The sequence below is a fragment of the Oncorhynchus gorbuscha genome, linkage group LG07 (genome assembly GCF_021184085.1).
Source record: "Oncorhynchus gorbuscha isolate QuinsamMale2020 ecotype Even-year linkage group LG07, OgorEven_v1.0, whole genome shotgun sequence".
Taxonomy (NCBI): Eukaryota; Metazoa; Chordata; class Actinopteri; order Salmoniformes; family Salmonidae; genus Oncorhynchus; species Oncorhynchus gorbuscha.
Window position 1 is genome coordinate 68,353,959 of NC_060179.1, and position 19,027 is coordinate 68,372,985.

General features: G+C 44.8%; 2 protein-coding genes across 2 annotated transcripts in view; one reads left to right on the plus strand and one right to left on the minus strand.

Annotated features, from left to right (window-relative positions):
* LOC124040287 lies at positions 1-2,011 on the plus strand. Its single transcript, XM_046357331.1, has 2 exons — positions 1-832; positions 899-2,011. Exons 1-2 carry the CDS (start codon positions 812-814, stop codon positions 1,787-1,789), a joined length of 912 nt encoding a protein of 303 aa, XP_046213287.1. The 5' UTR covers positions 1-811; the 3' UTR covers positions 1,790-2,011.
* A 155-nt stretch (positions 2,012-2,166) lies between these two features.
* Positions 2,167-19,027, minus strand: part of lrpprc (leucine-rich pentatricopeptide repeat containing) — an 81,076-nt gene continuing 64,215 nt past the window's right edge. Inside the window, exons 33-38 of the mRNA XM_046357328.1 lie at positions 14,284-14,420; positions 13,933-14,048; positions 10,151-10,225; positions 9,727-9,811; positions 5,521-5,663; positions 2,167-2,418 (exon numbers count right to left, since the gene is read on the minus strand). Coding sequence (XP_046213284.1) covers positions 2,341-2,418; positions 5,521-5,663; positions 9,727-9,811; positions 10,151-10,225; positions 13,933-14,048; positions 14,284-14,420 — 634 coding nt within the window. The 3' untranslated portion in view covers positions 2,167-2,340. The remainder of the gene's footprint in view (positions 2,419-5,520; positions 5,664-9,726; positions 9,812-10,150; positions 10,226-13,932; positions 14,049-14,283; positions 14,421-19,027) is intronic.

Genomic DNA, 19,027 nt, shown 5'->3' on the forward strand with positions numbered 1-19,027 from the left:
AAGGGGTTGGTGTTGTAGTTTGGTAGATTATGTACGTTTTGCACGGGTGCAAAAGCCTGATAAATGTACAGCAGCCATGTTTTAGATTGAAGGATTAAATTAACTGAAGTACATCCGCTTGAGGTATGTTCACATTGTGCCCCTTACTACGATTCCAGCCATGTAATCATACTCAGTCTAATACTGCCGTGGAATTAACCGGTCCTCCTTACATACATGTATGCAATTTAAGGGTCAAGAGTTGAGATCTGAGGGATATTGAAACTTGGCATAAGAAAAAACTAATATTCTTAATGCAAGTTGATAAGAGGTCAGTGAGTATCTTAGACTAGTCATAACTGTGTGTGTGTGTGTGTGTGTAAGCTTTGCACATCTGGATTTGGGGATTTTCTCAAGCTCTGTTAAATTAGACGGGGAAGCGGCAGTGAACTGCAATCAAGTCTTTCCACAGATTTTCAATGGTATTCAAGTCTGGTCTTTGGCTGGGCCACTCAATGATTTTCACATTCTTGTTCTGAAGGCATTCCAGCATTGCTTTGGCTGTATGCTCAGGATTATTGTCATGTTGGAACCTAAATCTTCGCCCTCCAATCTAAGGTCGTTTGCACTCTGAAGCAGATGCTCAAGAATTTGCCTATATTCAATGTTGCCTTTATCCTTACCAGTCTCCCAGTCCCTGCTACTAAAAAGCATCTCCATTGCAAGATGCTGCCAACACCATGCTTTACGGTAGGTATTTGACAGGTGATGAGCTGTGCCTGGTTCTCTCAGACCACAATCACAATCTTTCACCTTATGCTCAGTCTTTTACATGCCTTTTAACCAACTCCAGGCATGCTGTCATGTGCCTTTTAACAAACTCCAGGCATGCTGTCATGTGCCGTTTAATAAACTCCAGGCATGCTGTCATGTGCCTTTTAACAAACTCCAGGCATGCTGTCATGTGCCGTTTAATAAACTCCAGGCATGCTGTCATGTGCCTTTTAACAAACTCCAGGCATGCTGTCATGTGCCTTTTAACAAACTCCAGGCATGCTGTCATGTGCCTTTTAACAAACTCCAGGCATGCTGTCATGTGCCATTTAATAAACTCCAGGCATGCTGTCATGTGCCTTTTAACAAACTCCAGGCATGCTGTCATGTGCCGTTTAATAAACTCCAGGCATGCTGTCATGTGCCTTTTAACAAACTCCAGGCATGCTGTCATGTGCCTTTTAACAAACTCCAGGCATGCTGTCATGTGCCTTTTAACAAACTCCAGGCATGCTGTCATGTGCCGTTTAATAAACTCCAGGCATGCTGTCATGTGCCTTTTAACAAACTCCAGGCATGCTGTCATGTGCCTTTTAACAAACTCCAGGCATGCTGTCATGTGCCATTTAATAAACTCCAGGCATGCTGTCATGTGCCTTTTAACAAACTCCAGGCATGCTGTCATGTGCCTTTTAACAAACTCCAGGCATGCTGTCATGTGCCGTTTAATAAACTCCAGGCATGCTGTCATGTGCCTTTTAACAAACTCTGGGCATGCTGTCATGTGCCTTTTAGCAAACTCCAGGCATGCTGTCATGTGACTTTTTCTCAGGAGTGGCTTCAGTCTGGCCACTCTCCCATAAAGGCCAGATTGGTGAAGTGCTGTAGTTTTGTCCTTCTGGCAGCTTCTCCCATTTCAGCCAAGGAATGTTGTCAGTCTCAACAGCACTGGGTTCTTGGTCACCTATTTGACCAAGGTCCTTGTTGCCTGGTTGCTCAGTTTGGTCAGACAGCTAGCTTGAGGCAGTCTGGGTAGTTCCACATTTTTTCAATGATGGAGATTCCAAAGATGACACTAGAAATGGTTTTATAATCTATAGTTTCGGCTCTTACATGCACTTTCAACTGTGGGACCTTAGACCAGTGTTTCTAAATCATGTCCAAACAATTTAATTGGCCACAGATGGACTTCAAGTTGTAGTGAAATATCAAGGATGATCAAGGGAAAAACATGTTTTCACTATGTCATTATGGGGTATTGTGTGAAAAAAAGATTTATTATATTCTTTAATTCAGACTGTAACAACAAAATGTGGAATAAGTCAAGGTGTATGACTACTTTCTGAAGGAACTGTAGATGGATACCTACATGTACACCGTTTCCCTTTGAGAAGTGTCTCCAGAAAAAGTCAGTCTAGTTCCTAACATTTATTGCATAAATACTTCTGTACATCAATTTTAATCATCAGAAATCAACATGGAGGACAGACTAACATCCAGTAATACTTCCACAAGTTCTGTTTTCACAGCTTATAAAAAAAAACCAACAAAACAAAAAGGACAGAATGAAGAAGAGTAGCGACAGTCTTATTCCTCCACTGCGGTGCTCGGCTGTAATCCCTTGGATTTCTCCTTCAGCTTTTCTGCATAAAACTTAAACGTCTCCTGGAAAGAGGGAGTCAAAGAAGAAAGGTCACCCAATAGTTGCAGTTGAAGTCGGAAGTTTACATACAACTTAACCAAATACATTTAAACTCCGTTTATCACAATTCCTGACATTTAATCCTGGTAAAAATTCCCTGTTTTAGGCCAGTTAGGATCACCACTTTATTTTAAGGATGTGAAATGTCATATAATAATAGTGAAGATAATGATTCATTTCAGCTTTTATTTCTTTCATCACATTCCCAGTGGGTCAGACGTTTACATTCACTCAATTAGTATTTGGTAGCACTGTCTTTAAATTGTTTAACTTGGGTCAAAAGTTTCAGGTAACCTTCCACAAGCTTCCCACAATAAGTTGGGTAAATGTTGGCCCATTCCTCCTGACAGAGCTGGTGTAACTGAGTCAGGTTTGTAGGCCTCCTGACTGATGTCTTGAGATGTTGCTTCAATATATCCACATCATTTCCACTCCCTCATAATGCCATTTATTTTGTGAAGTGCAGCAAAGCACCCCCACAACATGATGCTGCCAACCCCGTGCCTCACAGTTGGGATGGTGTTCTTCAGCTTGCAAGTCTCCCCCTTTTTCCTCCAAACATAACAATGGTCATTATGGCCAAACAGTTCTATTTTTGTTTCGTCAGACCAGATGATATTTTTACAAAAAGTACGATCTTTGTCCCCGTGTGCAGTTGCAAACCGTAGTCTGGCTTTTTTATAGCGGTTTTGGAGCAGTGGCTTCTTCCTTGCTGAGCGGCCTTTGAGGTTATGTTGATATAGAACTCGTTTTACTGTGGATATATTTTTGTACCCGTTTCCTCCAGTATCTTTACAAGGTCCTTTACTGTTGTTCGAGGATTGATTTGCACTTTTCGCACCAAAGTACGTTCATCTATAGGAGACAGAACGAGTCTCCTTCTTGAGCGGTATGACGGCTGCATGGTCCCATGGTGTTTATATTTGCATCCTATTGTTTGTACAGATGAACGTGGTACCTGCAGGCATTTGGAAATTGCTCCCAAGGATAAACCAGGCTTGTGGAGGTATACACATTTTTTCTGATGTCTTGGCTGATTTCTTTTGATTTTCCCATGATGTCAAGCAAAGAGGCACTGAGTCTGAAGGTAGGCCTTGAAATACATACACAGGTACACCTCCAATTGACTCAAATGATGTCAATTAGCCTTTCAGAAGCTTCTAAAGCCATGACATTTTCTGGAATTTTCCAAGCTTTTTAAAGGCACAGTCAACCTAGTGTATGTAAACTTCTAATCCACTGGAATTGTGATACAGTGAATTATAAGTGAAATAATCTGTCTGTAAATAATTGTTGGGAAAATGACTTGTCATGCACAAAGTAGATGTCCTAACCGACTTGCCAAACTAACAAGAAATTTGTGTGATTGAAAAACGAGTTTCAATGACTCCAACCTAAGTGTGTAAACTTCCGACTTCAATGGCAATTTAGCAGACACAGTTCATAGTAACAGATAGTCAGTATATGACAGGAAACAACCAAAACCAAAGTGGGTACAATCTACAAATTAACAGTGTGGGTGTGGACGGTGTATTTGTTTGTGTGTGTGTGTGTGTGTGTGTGTGTGTGTGTGTGTGTGTGTGTGTGTGTGTGTGTGTGTGTGTGTGTGTGTATCGCAATCGTAGCCAGGGCTCACTCCCCTTTCAACAAGTCCACCGCACCCCTGGGTCTAACTAATAGACTTCTCCATCCAATCACGGGCTCTTGTTTCATCTCCAAATCCTGATTAATACACAAATAAGGGATTTACACTTTTCCTCCCCTCCCACTAGTCCGCCTAATTAAGCCCTGCTTTCAGGCTGAAAAAAGTGGGGCTTTTTAGAGAAGGTGAGTGCTTTCAGGAGATTAACGTTGCTGTAACATTGTATATTCCCCTATTAACCGTGTAATTAAAGTCGATAAATAGCCGTGTTGGCGGGAGGGGCTTGACGCGGGCCGCGCTTCAAATCTCTCCTTATCTGCTCTCTCAGGAGACTGCTTTGTACTCCAGCTAGAACAGCAGTCTGAAAACAGAAGGGTGGAAGAGGGTGTAGAGAAGGGGGGCACTACCTGAGATTGGTTTGTTGAAACTTTAAAGGTGATTTGAGAGCTCTGAAGATTGTTCTCAACAAAAAAAAGAGGGGAGGGGGGGGTTATGTTGGACCCCCCCCCCATCTCTACTCTACTGTGGCAGTTTTGGAACGTGGCTGTACCTTTCCGACAGGTATTGAATAATACAGTGAGCCTGTTATGAGAGTTCTCTCTGCATCTCTGTGGGTGGGGGGGGGGGGGGGGTTACGGCATCGACAGAGCTTGCTCTGCAGGTGTGTGCGTGTGATTACAAGGCAATGTAAACAGCTCAAGTGGTTGACCTAGTTAGTGAGAACTCCTGGAGTGCAGTGTGACTACTTTGGCTGATTGCCAATTTGCTGGTGTTGTGTTAATGTACTATATTGTTCGATGATTCAAGTGCTGTAAATCTCTACCTCTCTTACCAGCTCATTACAGCCTCATAGTACACAACTCACTGACATAATTCAGTGCCAAACAAACCTATAGACTTACACCTAAAAAAAAGAGAACAAGACCACTGCAATCAAAACCGATATCACTGTAATACATAGTAATGTGTAGGTTATGACTGCAGGCATAATGCAATACAAGCCACAGAAAACCCAGATAAAAGCAGAAACATGTAGAGCATGGAGCAGAGGCCTTCTGAATGGAGGCTCCCAGAGCAGGCAGACTGTTGGCTCGGATTACACCCAGAGCTCCCATCAACACACACACCCTGACAGACATTAGGTCACCAGTGGGTAAGATGCCAACCCCAGTTAGGGCTGGGGTGTGTGGGGCCCGGTACACTGCATGTGTGTGTGTTTTTGTATAGAGTGTGACTTGTTGTTCTGTAGCCCAGTAGACAACACAAGCCCTCAGGATGAGGACAGTCTGGTGGGCATGACATTGCTCAGGTTTGGATCTTCCTTCTAACAACCAAATTATATTGCTAGTCAAACACTCATGACAGACACACTGCTATACCATTGAGGTGGCAAGCAGAGCAAAGTGTGTGTGCGCGCGCTCACAGGTGGCTCAGTAAAGGGGACGGTCTGTCCTGCGTTCCTGTACAGCACGGCAAGTCTCTTCAGACACAGCTCATCAGCCTCCACTCCCTCCGTCTGCATCTGCTGGTACAGGGCTTTAGCCGACACCAGGTCGTTGTCCACACCTGGGTTTGTGTGTGGATGCATTTGCAAGAGTGAGACAAAGTTGATGCATGAGGTCAAAAAGTGTTGAAGAAAGCAGAAGACAGAAACATGAAAACAGTGTTAATATTACCACTGGTACCTCTGACCTCTTCTTGACCAGGAGGAGAACAGTGTTAATATTACCACTGGTACCTCTGACCTCTTCTTGACCAGGAGGAGAACAGTGTTAATATTACCACTGGTACCTCTGACCTCTTCTTGACCAGGAGGAGAACAGTGTTAATATTACCACTGGTACCTCTGACCTCTTCTTGACCAGGAGGAGAACAGTGTTAATATTACCACTGGTACCTCTGACCTCTTCTTGACCAGGAGGAGAACAGTGTTAATATTACCACTGGTACCTCTGACCTCTTCTTGACCAGGAGGAGAACAGTGTTAATATTACCACTGGTAACTCTGACCTCTTCTTGACCAGGAGGAGAACAGTGTTAATATTACCACTGGTACCTCTGACCTCTTCTTGACCAGGAGGAGAACAGTGTTAATATTACCACTGGTACCTCTGACCTCTTCTTGACCAGGAGGAGAACAGTGTTAATATTACCACTGGTACCTCTGACCTCTTCTTGACCAGGAGGAGAACAGTGTTAATATTACCACTGGTACCTCTGACCTCTTCTTGACCAGGAGGAGAACAGTGTTAATATTACCACTGGTACCTCTGACCTCTTCTTGACCAGGAGGAGAACAGTGTTAATATTACCACTGGTACCTCTGACCTCTTCTTGACCAGGAGGAGAACAGTGTTAATATTACCACTGGTAACTCTGACCTCTTCTTGACCAGGAGGAGAACAGTGTTAATATTACCACTGGTACCTCTGACCTCTTCTTGACCAGGAGGAGAACAGTGTTAATATTACCACTGGTACCTCTGACCTCTTCTTGACCAGGAGGAGAACAGTGTTAATATTACCCTGGTACCTCTGACCTCTTCTTGACCAGGAGGAGAACAGTGTTAATATTACCACTGGTACCTCTGACCTCTTCTTGACCAGGAGGAGAACAGTGTTAATATTACCACTGGTACCTCTGACCTCTTCTTGACCAGGAGGAGAACAGTGTTAATATTACCACTGGTACCTCTGACCTCTTCTTGACCAGGAGGAGAACAGTGTTAATATTACCACTGGTACCTCTGACCTCTTCTTGACCAGGAGGAGAACAGTGTTAATATTACCACTGGTACCTCTGACCTCTTCTTGACCAGGAGGAGAACAGTGTTAATATTACCACTGGTACCTCTGACCTCTTCTTGACCAGGAGGAGAACAGTGTTAATATTACCCCTGGTACCTCTGACCTCTTCTTGACCAGGAGGAGAACAGTGTTAATATTACCACTGGTACCTCTGACCTCTTCTTGACCAGGAGGAGAACAGTGTTAATATTACCACTGGTACCTCTGACCTCTTCTTGACCAGGAGGAGAACAGTGTTAATATTACCACTGGTACCTCTGACCTCTTCTTGACCAGGAGGAGAACAGTGTTAATATTACCACTGGTACCTCTGACCTCTTCTTGACCAGGAGGAGAACAGTGTTAATATTACCACTGGTACCTCTGACCTCTTCTTGACCAGGAGGAGAACAGTGTTAATATTACCACTGGTACCTCTGACCTCTTCTTGACCAGGAGGAGAACAGTGTTAATATTACCACTGGTACCTCTGACCTCTTCTTGACCAGGAGGAGAACAGTGTTAATATTACCACTGGTACCTCTGACCTCTTCTTGACCAGGAGGAGAACAGTGTTAATATTACCACTGGTACCTCTGACCTCTTCTTGACCAGGAGGAGAACAGTGTTAATATTACCACTGGTACCTCTGACCTCTTCTTGACCAGGAGGAGAACAGTGTTAATATTACCACTGGTACCTCTGACCTCTTCTTGACCAGGAGGAGAACAGTGTTAATATTACCACTGGTACCTCTGACCTCTTCTTGACCAGGAGGAGAACAGTGTTAATATTACCACTGGTACCTCTGACCTCTTCTTGACCAGGAGGAGAACAGTGTTAATATTACCACTGGTACCTCTGACCTCTTCTTGACCAGGAGGAGAACAGTGTTAATATTACCACTGGTACCTCTGACCTCTTCTTGACCAGGAGGAGAACAGTGTTAATATTACCACTGGTACCTCTGACCTCTTCTTGACCAGGAGGAGAACAGTGTTAATATTACCACTGGTACCTCTGACCTCTTCTTGACCAGGAGGAGAACAGTGTTAATACCATTACCACTGAACAGTGTACCTCTGACCTCTTCTTGACCAGGAGGAGAACAGTGTTAATATTACCACTGGTACCTCTGACCTCTTCTTGACCAGGAGGAGAACAGTGTTAATATTACCACTGGTACCTCTGACCTCTTCTTGACCAGGAGGAGAACAGTACCTCTGACCTCTTCTTGAGGAGAACAGTGTTAATATTACCACTGGTACCTCTGACCTCTTCTTGACCAGGAGGAGAACAGTGTTAATATTACCACTGGTACCTCTGACCTCTTCTTGACCAGGAGGAGAACAGTGTTAATATTACCACTGGTACCTCTGACCTCTTCTTGACCAGGAGGAGAACAGTGTTAATATTACCACTGGTACCTCTGACCTCTTCTTGACCAGGAGGAGAACAGTGTTAATATTACCACTGGTACCTCTGACCTCTTCTTGACCAGGAGGAGAACAGTGTTAATATTACCACTGGTACCTCTGACCTCTTCTTGACCAGGAGGAGAACAGTGTTAATATTACCACTGGTACCTCTGACCTCTTCTTGACCAGGAGGAGAACAGTGTTAATATTACCACTGGTACCTCTGACCTCTTCTTGACCAGGAGGAGAACAGTGTTAATATTACCACTGGTACCTCTGACCTCTTCTTGACCAGGAGGAGAACAGTGTTAATATTACCACTGGTACCTCTGACCTCTTCTTGACCAGGAGGAGAACAGTGTTAATATTACCACTGGTACCTCTGACCTCTTCTTGACCAGGAGGAGAACAGTGTTAATATTACCACTGGTACCTCTGACCTCTTCTTGACCAGGAGGAGAACAGTGTTAATATTACCACTGGTACCTCTGACCTCTTCTTGACCAGGAGGAGAACAGTGTTAATATTACCACTGGTACCTCTGACCTCTTCTTGACCAGGAGGAGAACAGTGTTAATATTACCACTGGTACCTCTGACCTCTTCTTGACCAGGAGGAGAACAATGTTAATGAAATAGTCAGGTTCCCTGTAAGGCAGGCAGAACAGCAGACCTGAAGTACTTCAGAATGTCGCGTTTAGCACGCCACACTGGCTGAAGCAGAACCAGTCATTAGTGAACATGTGTTCCTGTTCTCCAAAAACACCTCTCAGGTTCCAGCAGACGCCGTCTGCTCCCTCTCGCCTGATGCATTTTTGATTTGCTAGCTAATGACGACTTCGCTACAGGCCAGCAAGCTGAATGACACACCCTGCTTAAGTTGCCTCACTACAGCCTAGACAGGCCAGGGAGCCGAGCACCTAACTGAAAAACCGAAGCTCCTGACCTCTTCACACAATGTGTGGCGTACTCTACCCAACGTCACTAAATTGTGTGATTGGACTGTATCGTACAAAAAACAGTTCGCAAAATTACAGTAAAATACACAAGTTGGATCATTTACATAGAGTATTTCCTAAGTACGAGTGCATTATGTAAAATGCTCTAGTCCAGAGGTCACCAGTATTATATATATATATATATATATATATATTTTAAACACTACATTTTGGAAATCTATTTCAAAGTATTCCCACGCATAATAGAGAGATATGTGATCGTATACAAACAAAAACAAGGTTTGAAATGATTGTGTTCAAGTCAATTATTATCTGTTTGGGCTTCTTGCATTACATTTGCGCTCTACAAGCTATTTGTAATTATGTTCCAGCCCCCTGACCATTCATTCAAGAAAAAAAGGTCCCTCAGCTGAATCTAGTTGAGGATCTATACTCTATTCTGAGCGTGGCTTTAAACAACGTTTTACCATAGCACTTCATCAGGTAGGGATACAACGTCTCCTTCTCTGTGAAGTCAGGGATGAGAGTCATCAGGGTCTTGATCTTGCCCACCTATAACAGATAAACAGTTAGATGCCAGCAAGTCATAACACTCCTTAAAATGATAATACGATAGGGATTCAGGTAACCTAGCGAATAAGAACGTTGGGCCAGTAACCGAAAGGTCGCTGGTTAGAATCCCTTAGCGGACTAGGTGAAAAATCTGTTGGTGTGCCCTGGAGCAAGGCACTTAATCCTAATTGCTCCTGTAAGTCGCTCTGGATAAGTGTGTTTGCTAAATGACTCAAGTGTAATGATTATGCATTTCTCCGGGCACTTTAAATGAAGGCTAATAACAAACAAGCCTTTGGTTCAGATATGATATAGTAGGGTTGAAGGAGCTGGTTGTACCTGGCCTGGTTTCTGGGCCAGCCTGGACATGTAAGAGACCAGAATCTCCTTCTGTTCAGCCACAGCATGACAGCGCTAGAGAAAGAGAAGAGGGGCAGGAGATATCAGAGACGTGACTAACCAGGTTTCCATCCAACCTTTTAATGAGAGTAAAGTACATGTTGAATAAAAAAAGAATGTTACGACAGGAGTGATGGAAAATGATCATTTGCCGGTAAACTTTCCATAGGTCAACAAAACCGAATACGCAAGACAAGGTGGGATCTTTTTGTGTTTGTAAAATTACTTATGCGAGAAATTGTGTTGGATATAATAGCCATCATATCGAAGTAAACATCAGGTCATGCGATATGGCGTATAGTCCACCCACTACTTGGGAGACCATGCAGTTTATTAGGCTACATATAACAAGTTATGAACTTGATGCTCCTTTCCAATGAATATCCAGGGTCTTATTCTGGTGACATGATGATCGATGCTCTTATCCATATTCTCATGTAGGGAGCCCACCCAAACTGTCTGCAATATGTTGGATAGAGCACAAGTGCCAAGACCAGTGGGCACATTCGCTAGAACGCAACATTTGTGACAAACCATCAGTAGAGTTGGAAATGCGATGGAAACCCATTTAAATTGCTTTTTTTGGTGGGGTAAATTGAACCGCAAAAGTTATTTTTAAGTGCACTACGTTGCCACACACAGCCTTTCCTCAACAACAAGCAAATTTGATGGAAACATGTCTCTGGTTGGAAAATGCAGGATTTAGGAATATTCACCAATTGGATAGAAACTTAGCTAATGCCTGTGCAGAAACAAATGCAGACATGCAAATGTACAACCACACAAGGGTACATGTACTGTAGGAGAGCATCTCTGCTTGTGAACAGGGTTCTATTTGCTGTGCCGTGCGCGTTTTGTGTCTTAAGTGTTTTTGAATTGCTTTAGGCCTTTTATTATATGCCCTGCACTCCAGACAGCTCTCTGCAGTTCTAGGTTCATTACACCGCCAACAGGGTGTCAGCCAGATAACTACTTATTTCTTTATCAAATTTAAAAATGTACAGTGCCTGTTCACTTTAAAGTATAATTATCTACACTTAGCAACATAAAGGGGCTGATTGGAATCTGTACTGCGCTGTAGCATTCTAGGGGGTAATTTACTTCACCACCTTTACTTTCTGTCATTAGTCAATTACCAGAGGCAGGAAGTGAGGTAGGGGAAGTAGCTCTCATAACGAGGAGAGAATGAGTGAAACCAACCAAGGTTCAAACCTACGAAAGAATGTATGTAAACAGGCTCTTTATCACAAAGCAGTCATTTTAAATTCAGGGCTTCGATTTAGAAATACTTTTTTATATAAAACAATTAAGAGGGATTTGCTTTGGGCTAAAGATGTAACCTTAAAAAAAATTGGTAAGAAGTAAAGACTATGAAAAGTGTGAGTGCCGCATTAAACCCTGCCGTGCTCGGAGTCTTCTCTGGGTTCAGTGGCAATGAGGTCACATTACAAGCCATTCGTGAACGCTGTGTTTCTTTCCTTGGGTGGAATTAAAAGCGGCGGCCTCGGAGGCTTTTAACCGCAGCGCGGAGTAGCAGCGTATTAAACAGAGGGCCAGAGTCACTCAGCGGCAGAATGGCTTTAGTACAATCAGGCAATTAGAACAACACTCCTCCACTCTCCTCTTCCCTCCAGTCGCTCGCTCTCTCCGCTAGGACCCGTTTTATCCAGAAGCCAGACTGGCCGTGACGCAACCCCCTGTATCCCTGATCCCAGACGAACATACTCCCTCACGGCTGCTTAAAAGCTCTGGATAAGCAGGGAATGTCAGAATATCTCTACCCCCAGCACCCCACCTCCCAGAGCAGGTCTAGGAGGACCCTGCCTGACTGACTTCTGGTCCGACTCACTTCTTAATGACTTCATTCAACACACTTGTCATCTGCCTGGTTAAAAGCTTTTCAGAGTTTAGCTAACAGTTTCTTATAGGGTAGAATTGTTCCTCCGTTACAATAAACCTGGGAGAGGCCTGCAGAAATACCAGCCAAGCTGCTAAATATGCTCAAGCAGATGCATATTACACGAAACACGGATTCTTCTAATTTGGCTTTAATTTCTTATGAACTTAGAGTATCTGTTCATTTTCATGTCTCCGTTGGAATCAAGCATCTTTGTTAATCATTGAGCAGCAGTATAATTACATGTGAATGCAAGGGGAACATGATCTGGAGGAGTGGGGCACCAGAAGGTCTCTTTTGATCCTTCTCCCTCTCAATGTTCATGTGGCTCGAGCTACATTTAAATGACATAACTGAGCAAACCGATCTTGCATATGTTCAAAGTACATTATACTCAAAGTACATTATACTCATCGACCTTTGTGATGCGAAGGTGATCTATATTTCAATGTGACTGAGGGTGATTTGAAGTCAAAGTATGCTAAATAACCTTTGCCTTTATCCGGATTGTGGATTTATCGATATGTGCACGGAAATCAAAATACAGTTATTAACACATTATTATACAACCCTTTTGCCTTCAGAACAACGTAAATTTGTCGGTTGTCAAAAGCGTTCCACAGGGATGCTGGTCCATGTTGACTCCAATGCTTCCCACAGTTGTGTCAAGTTGGCTGGATGTCCTTTGGGTGGTGGACCTTTCTTTATACACATGGGAAACCGTTGAGCATGAAAAACCCAGCGGTGTTGCAGTTCTTGGCACACTCAAACCAGTGCACCTGGCACCTACTACCATACCCCGTTCAAAGGCACTGTTCAAATATTTTGTCTTGCCCATTCAATTTTGTCTTGACCATTCAATTGTCTCAAGGTTTCAAAATCCTTCTTTAACCTGCCTCCTCCCATTCATCTACACTGATTGAAGTGGATTTAACAAGTGACATCAATAAAGCTGGGTGTAGACTACACAACTTTCAAAATGCTAAAAATGGCTGAGCCTCTTACATTAAAGGACCAGCGTTCCTGTAGTGTTGCTCACTTAACATAACTACAACAAGATCTGGCTCAAATCAGCCGCAAACGTTTCCAGTCAGATATTCACGCTTTCCATACGGAGTTCAAATATATAGCCAACATTTTGAATGGAATAACATTGCTTGTGAAACGTCAGAGCTGTAACGATTTGACACTTTGGCAAGAACAAAACGCACACTAGTAGTGGTCGTCACTCCTGCTCAAGAGTCTACACATTCTGGGTGATGAAAAACAACATCTCACTGGCTTCTTCTCTGGCAAGCTCTCATTGACTATTGCTGATCATCGTGCTCAGAACGTGTCATTGCACTTCTCACACTACAAGAGCACTGTTTAAAAATATGGGGATGTCTGGGACTGCTCAAAGACAAGATCGGTAGCGCTCAGATTGAGTGTGACCCGCTCACATTAAAGGAGCGTTGGTGACGACCGCGCAACTACATGGGCATTTTGTCCAGGAGCTCAAAAACTTGTCTGGGACTGCTAAATCCAGGCAAAAATCGTGTTTGCGCACACATGAACAGACACACACACACAGAGAGAGAAATAGATAGAAAGCCAGCCACGAGAGCAACACCCACAGATTTAAGGAATCATAGCATTCACCCAGTCAGTCGATGTCATGGAAAGAGCAGGTTTTCCTAATGTTTACCCACACATGAACACACACACAGAGACAGAGAAACAGACAGGCAGCCAGCCAGCCAGCCATGAGAGCTACACACAGAGACAAATAACTCAAACTGATTGAATGTAGTGGCTGATGTCACTGGGTGAGTGGGATACGTACGGCCAGCATGAACTTGGCGTCCTCTACCATGTTAGCCTCCAGCAGCTGTAGGAAGAGGTCTGAAGCAGCTCTGTACGATGAAAAGTGATTTGCCAGCCTCTCTGCCATGGCACTTACTACACAGAGACACACAGACAGGATTTACAATCAACATAGATCTCACTCAGCAAGGTTAATGAGAAGATTGATCTTATAGGGTATACAGGTTGGTACACTGCTTGCTGATGGTCTGTTCCAAGAGTATCAACTACTGCAGTAAATTCTATATGAAAGTGGGGACCATGTTGGACATTAAAGACACATCGTCTGAAGGTGGGCGGGTGAGGTTATACAGGTGTCTGTGTTCCTTACATTTATCCAGAGCAGCGCCATTGTTCTCCTCCAACACCTTCCTGAAGACAAAGGCCATGCTGGCAGCCGGACCCTGAGGCCCATCACCCTGTGTGTAGACAGCCTCCAAGCCCTCCACTGCAGAGTCCAGGTCTCCACTGACAGAGAGAATACAGGCATTTCGCGAGGTCAAAAACAGAAAATGAAAAAAAAAAGGATCCAATCTCTTCACTGAGACCTCAATGTATCCGCTGGGGGAAGTAGCAGCAGAACTTTCTGGGAAGGAAATAACCAGTAAAACACGATAGTAACAGAGATAGAGAGGTCGATGAGGGCATACAGGGAGGTATGATTAAATATTCTCTAAATATACGAGGAGCGTCCCCCTCATCATTCATCCAAACACAGAAAGAGAAAAACAAAGTGCATCAAACTATTATCGGCCGCATTAGCATCCTCTCCGCTAACAGTGGCGTGGGGGTGTCATCCCCACCTAGCTCCTAGGGCCAAGACGCAGGACGATAGGATAGCGGAAGTGAAAGGGCGCTCATGCCCGATTGGGCAGCACTCCCTGCACTCTCGCCTGCCAGGGCCTGTCAGGAAGAACTCTGACCCCACCCCCACCACGATTGGCCTAAGCAGCTGTGACACGTGCGGGGCGGCACGATTTGAGCCGAGCTGACTGGTTAAGAGGGAAGGGTCCAGAAAGGAGCGCCACATTTAGAGATGGACCTCTGTAAATTATTCAGACTCAGTCAGAGCAGTCACAGTGGATTCAGACACAGATTAAATATTCATGTGGGCTGGTGGAGAAGGAGAGGGAAGGATGTAGAGGGAGGGGGAGGGGGGGGGTACTAGAGGAAGGGAGGAGGGAGAAGGGTTAAGTGTTAGCTTGTTGGGGTCCCAGGTTAGGTTGTTCATATTTGGTGAGAGTTTAGACTATTCGGTAGTGGCAACCTCTTCATAAACATTCCTCTGTGTGACATTGTGTGTGCTGTATTCCCCTAGGGTATTGTTAACCCTCTGGGTATTGGAGGCCAGGGTATTGTTAACCCACTGGGTATTGGAGGCCAAGGTCATTCAAAATCCCATTCGTAAGATTAGGGGTTTTCACACTGGTGTCATGGCTAAATTCCCAACCTGGCCACATTCCATCATGGTTACCTGATCATCCCTCTCATTCCTAATTGGCATACAGTGCATTCGGAAAGCATTCAGACAGTTTTACTTTTTCCACACTGTTACGTTACAGCCTTATTCTAAAATGGATTTAATCCGTTTTTCCTCCTCAATCTACACACAATACCCCAACTGACAAAGCAAAAACAGGTTTAGACATTTTTGCAAATGTATTTAAAACAAAGAAAACTTAAATATCACATTTACATAAGTATTCAGACCCTTTACTCAGTACTTTGTTGAAGCACCTTTGGCAATGATTACATCCTTGAGTCTTCTTGGGTATGATGCTACAAGCTTGGCATACCTGTATGTGGGGAGTTTCTCCCATTCTTCTCTGCGGAGTGGCTGGGCCACTCAAGGACATTCAGAGACTTGTCCCAAAGCCACTCCTGCGTTGTCTTGGCTGTGTGCTGAGGGTCGTTGTACTGTTGGAAGGTGAACCGTCACCCCAATCTGAGGGTCCTGAACGCTCTGCAGCAGGTTTTCATTAAGAATCTCTGAGCTTTTCTCCGTTCATCTTTCCCTCGATCCTGACTAGTCTCCCAGTCCCTGCCGCTGAAAAATATCCCCACAGCATGATGCTGCCACCACTATGCTGCACCTTTGAGATGGTGCCGGGTTTTCTCCAGATGTGATGCTTGGCATTTAGCCAAAGAGTTCAGTCTTGGTTTCATCAGACCAGATAATCTTGTTTCTCATGGTCGGAGTCCTTTAGGTGCCCTTTGGCAAACTCCAAGGGTCTGTCAGGTGCCTTTTACTGAGGAGTGAAATCTATCTGGCCTCTCTATCATAAAGGCCTGATTGGTGGAGTGCTGCAGAGAAATGGCGCCGACAGAGGGTTGCCTCGCTTCTAGCTCTTTACATCCTGCCGGGCTTGTATACCAAATGGTACAGCAACTGCACCGCCCGCAACCGCAGGGCTCTCCAGTGGATGGCGTGGTCTGCCCTCAATGACACCTACAGCACCAGATGTCACAGGAAGGCCAAAAAGATCATCAAGGACAACAACCACCCGAGCCACTGCTATCATCCATAAGGCGAGTTCAGTATAGATGCATCAAAGCTGGGATGTTTGTCCTTCTGGAAGGTTCTCCCATCTGGTCACCTCCCTTACCAAGGCCCTTCTCTCCCGGGCCGACAAGCTCTAGGAAGAGTCTTGGTGGTTTCAAACTTCTTCCATTTAAGAATGGGGACCTTCAATGCTGCAGGTACCCGTCCCCAGATCTGTGCCCCCACACAATCCTGTCTCGGCACTCTACGGACAATTCCTTCGACTTCATGACTTGGTTTTTGCTTTGACATGCACAGTAAACTGTGGGACTGGTGTGCATGCCTTTCCAAATCATGTCCAATTAATTGAATTTACCACAGGTGGACTCCAATCAAGTTGTAGAAACATCTCAGAAACTCCCCAAATACAGGTGTGCCAAGCTTGTAGTGTCATACCCAAGAAGACTCAAGGCTGTAATCACTGCCAATGGAGCTTCAACAAAGTACTGAGTAAAGGGTCTGATTACTTCTGTAAATGTGATGTTTATTACAAATAAAAACTTTGCTAACATGTCTAGAAACCTATTTCTGCTTTGTCATTATGGGGTATACTCGGCCTTGTCTCAGGATGGTAAGTTGGTGGTTGAAGATATCTAATCAAATCAAATTTTATTTGTCACATACACATGGTTAGCAGATGTTAATGCGAGTGTAGCGAAATGCTTGTGGTTCTAGTTCCGACAATGCAGTGATAACCAACAAGTAATCTAACTAACAATTCCAAAACTACTGTCTTATACACAGTGTAAGGGGATAAGGAATATGTACATAAGGATATATGAATGAGTGATGGTACAGAGCAGCATACAGTAGATGGTATCGAGTACAGTATATACATATGAGATGAGTGTGTAGACAAAGTAAACAGTGGCATAGTTAAAGTGGCTAGTGATACATGTATTACATAAGGATGCAGTCGATGATGTAGAATACAGTATATACATATGCATATGAGATATATAATGTTACTTACCCTACATTATTCAAGGTAGCATTGTTTAAAGTGGCTAGTGATATATTTACATAATTTCCCATCAATTCACATTATTAAAGTGGCTGGAGTTGGGCCAGTGTCAATGACAGTGTGTTGGCAGCAGCCACTCAATGTTAGTGGTGGCTGTTTAACAGTCTGATGGCCTTGAGATAGAAGCTGTTTTTCAGTCTCTCGGTCCCAGCTTTGATGCACCTGTACTGACCTCGCCTTCTGGATGATAGCGGGGTGAACAGGCAGTGGTTCGGGTGGTTGATGTCCTTGATGATCTTTATGGCCTTCCTGTAACATCGGGTGGTGTAGGTGTCCTGGAGGGCAGGTAGTTTGCCCCCGGTGATGCGTTGTGCAGTCCTCACTACCATCTGGAGAGCCTTACGGTTGAGGGCGGAGCAGTTGCCGTACCAGGCGGTGATACAGCCTGCCAGGATGCTCTCGATTGTGCATCTGTAGAAGTTTGAGAGTGCTTTTGGTGACAAGCCGAATTTCTTCAGCCTCCTGAGGTTAAAGAGGCGCTGCTGCGCCTTCTTCACGACGCTGTCAGTGTGAGTGGACCAATTCAGTTCGTCTGTGATGTGTATGCCGAGGAACTTAAAACTAGCTACCCTCTCCACTACTGTTCCATCGATGTGGATAGGGGGGTGTTCCCTCTGCTGTTTCCTGAAGTCCACAATCATCTCCTTAGTTTTGTTGACGTTGAGTGTGAGGTTATTTTCCTGACACCACACTCCGAGGGCCCTCACCTCCTCCCTGTAGGCCGTCTCGTCGTTGTTGGTAATCAAGCCTACCACTGTTGTGTCGTCCGCAAACTTGATGATTGAGTTGGAGGCGTGCGTGGCCACGCAGTCGTGGGTGAACAGGAGAGGGCTCAGAACGCACCCTTGTGGGGCCCCCGTGTTGAGGATCAGCGGGGAGGAGATGTTGTTGCCTACCCTCACCACCTGGGGGCGGCCCGTCAGGAAGTCCAGTACCCAGTTGCACAGGGCGGGGTCGAGACCCAGGGTCTCGAGCTTGATGACGAGCTTGGAGGGTACTATGGTGTTGAATGCCGAGCTGTAGTCGATGAACAGCATTCTCACATAGGTATTCCTCTTGTCCAGGTGGGTTAGGGCAGTGTGCAGTGTGGTTGAGATTGCATCGTCTGTGGACCTATTTGGGCGGTAAGCAAATTGGAGTGGGTCTAGGGTGTCAGGTAGGGTGGAGGTGATATGGTCCTTGACTAGTCTCTCAAAGCACTTCATGATGACGGAAGTGAGTGCTACTGGTAGTCGTTTAGCTCAGTTACCTTAGCTTTCTTGGGAACAGGAACAATGGTGGCCCTCTTGAAGCATGTGGGAACAGCAGACTGGTATAGGGATTGATTGAATATGTCCGTAAACACACCGGCCAGCTGGTCTGCGCATGCTCTGAGGGCGCGGCTGGGGATGCCGTCTGGGCCTGCAGCCTTGCGAGGGTTAACACGTTTAAATGTCTTACTCACCTCGGCTGCAGTGAAGGAGAGACCGCATGTTTTCGTTGCAGGCCGTGTCAGTGGCACTGTATTGT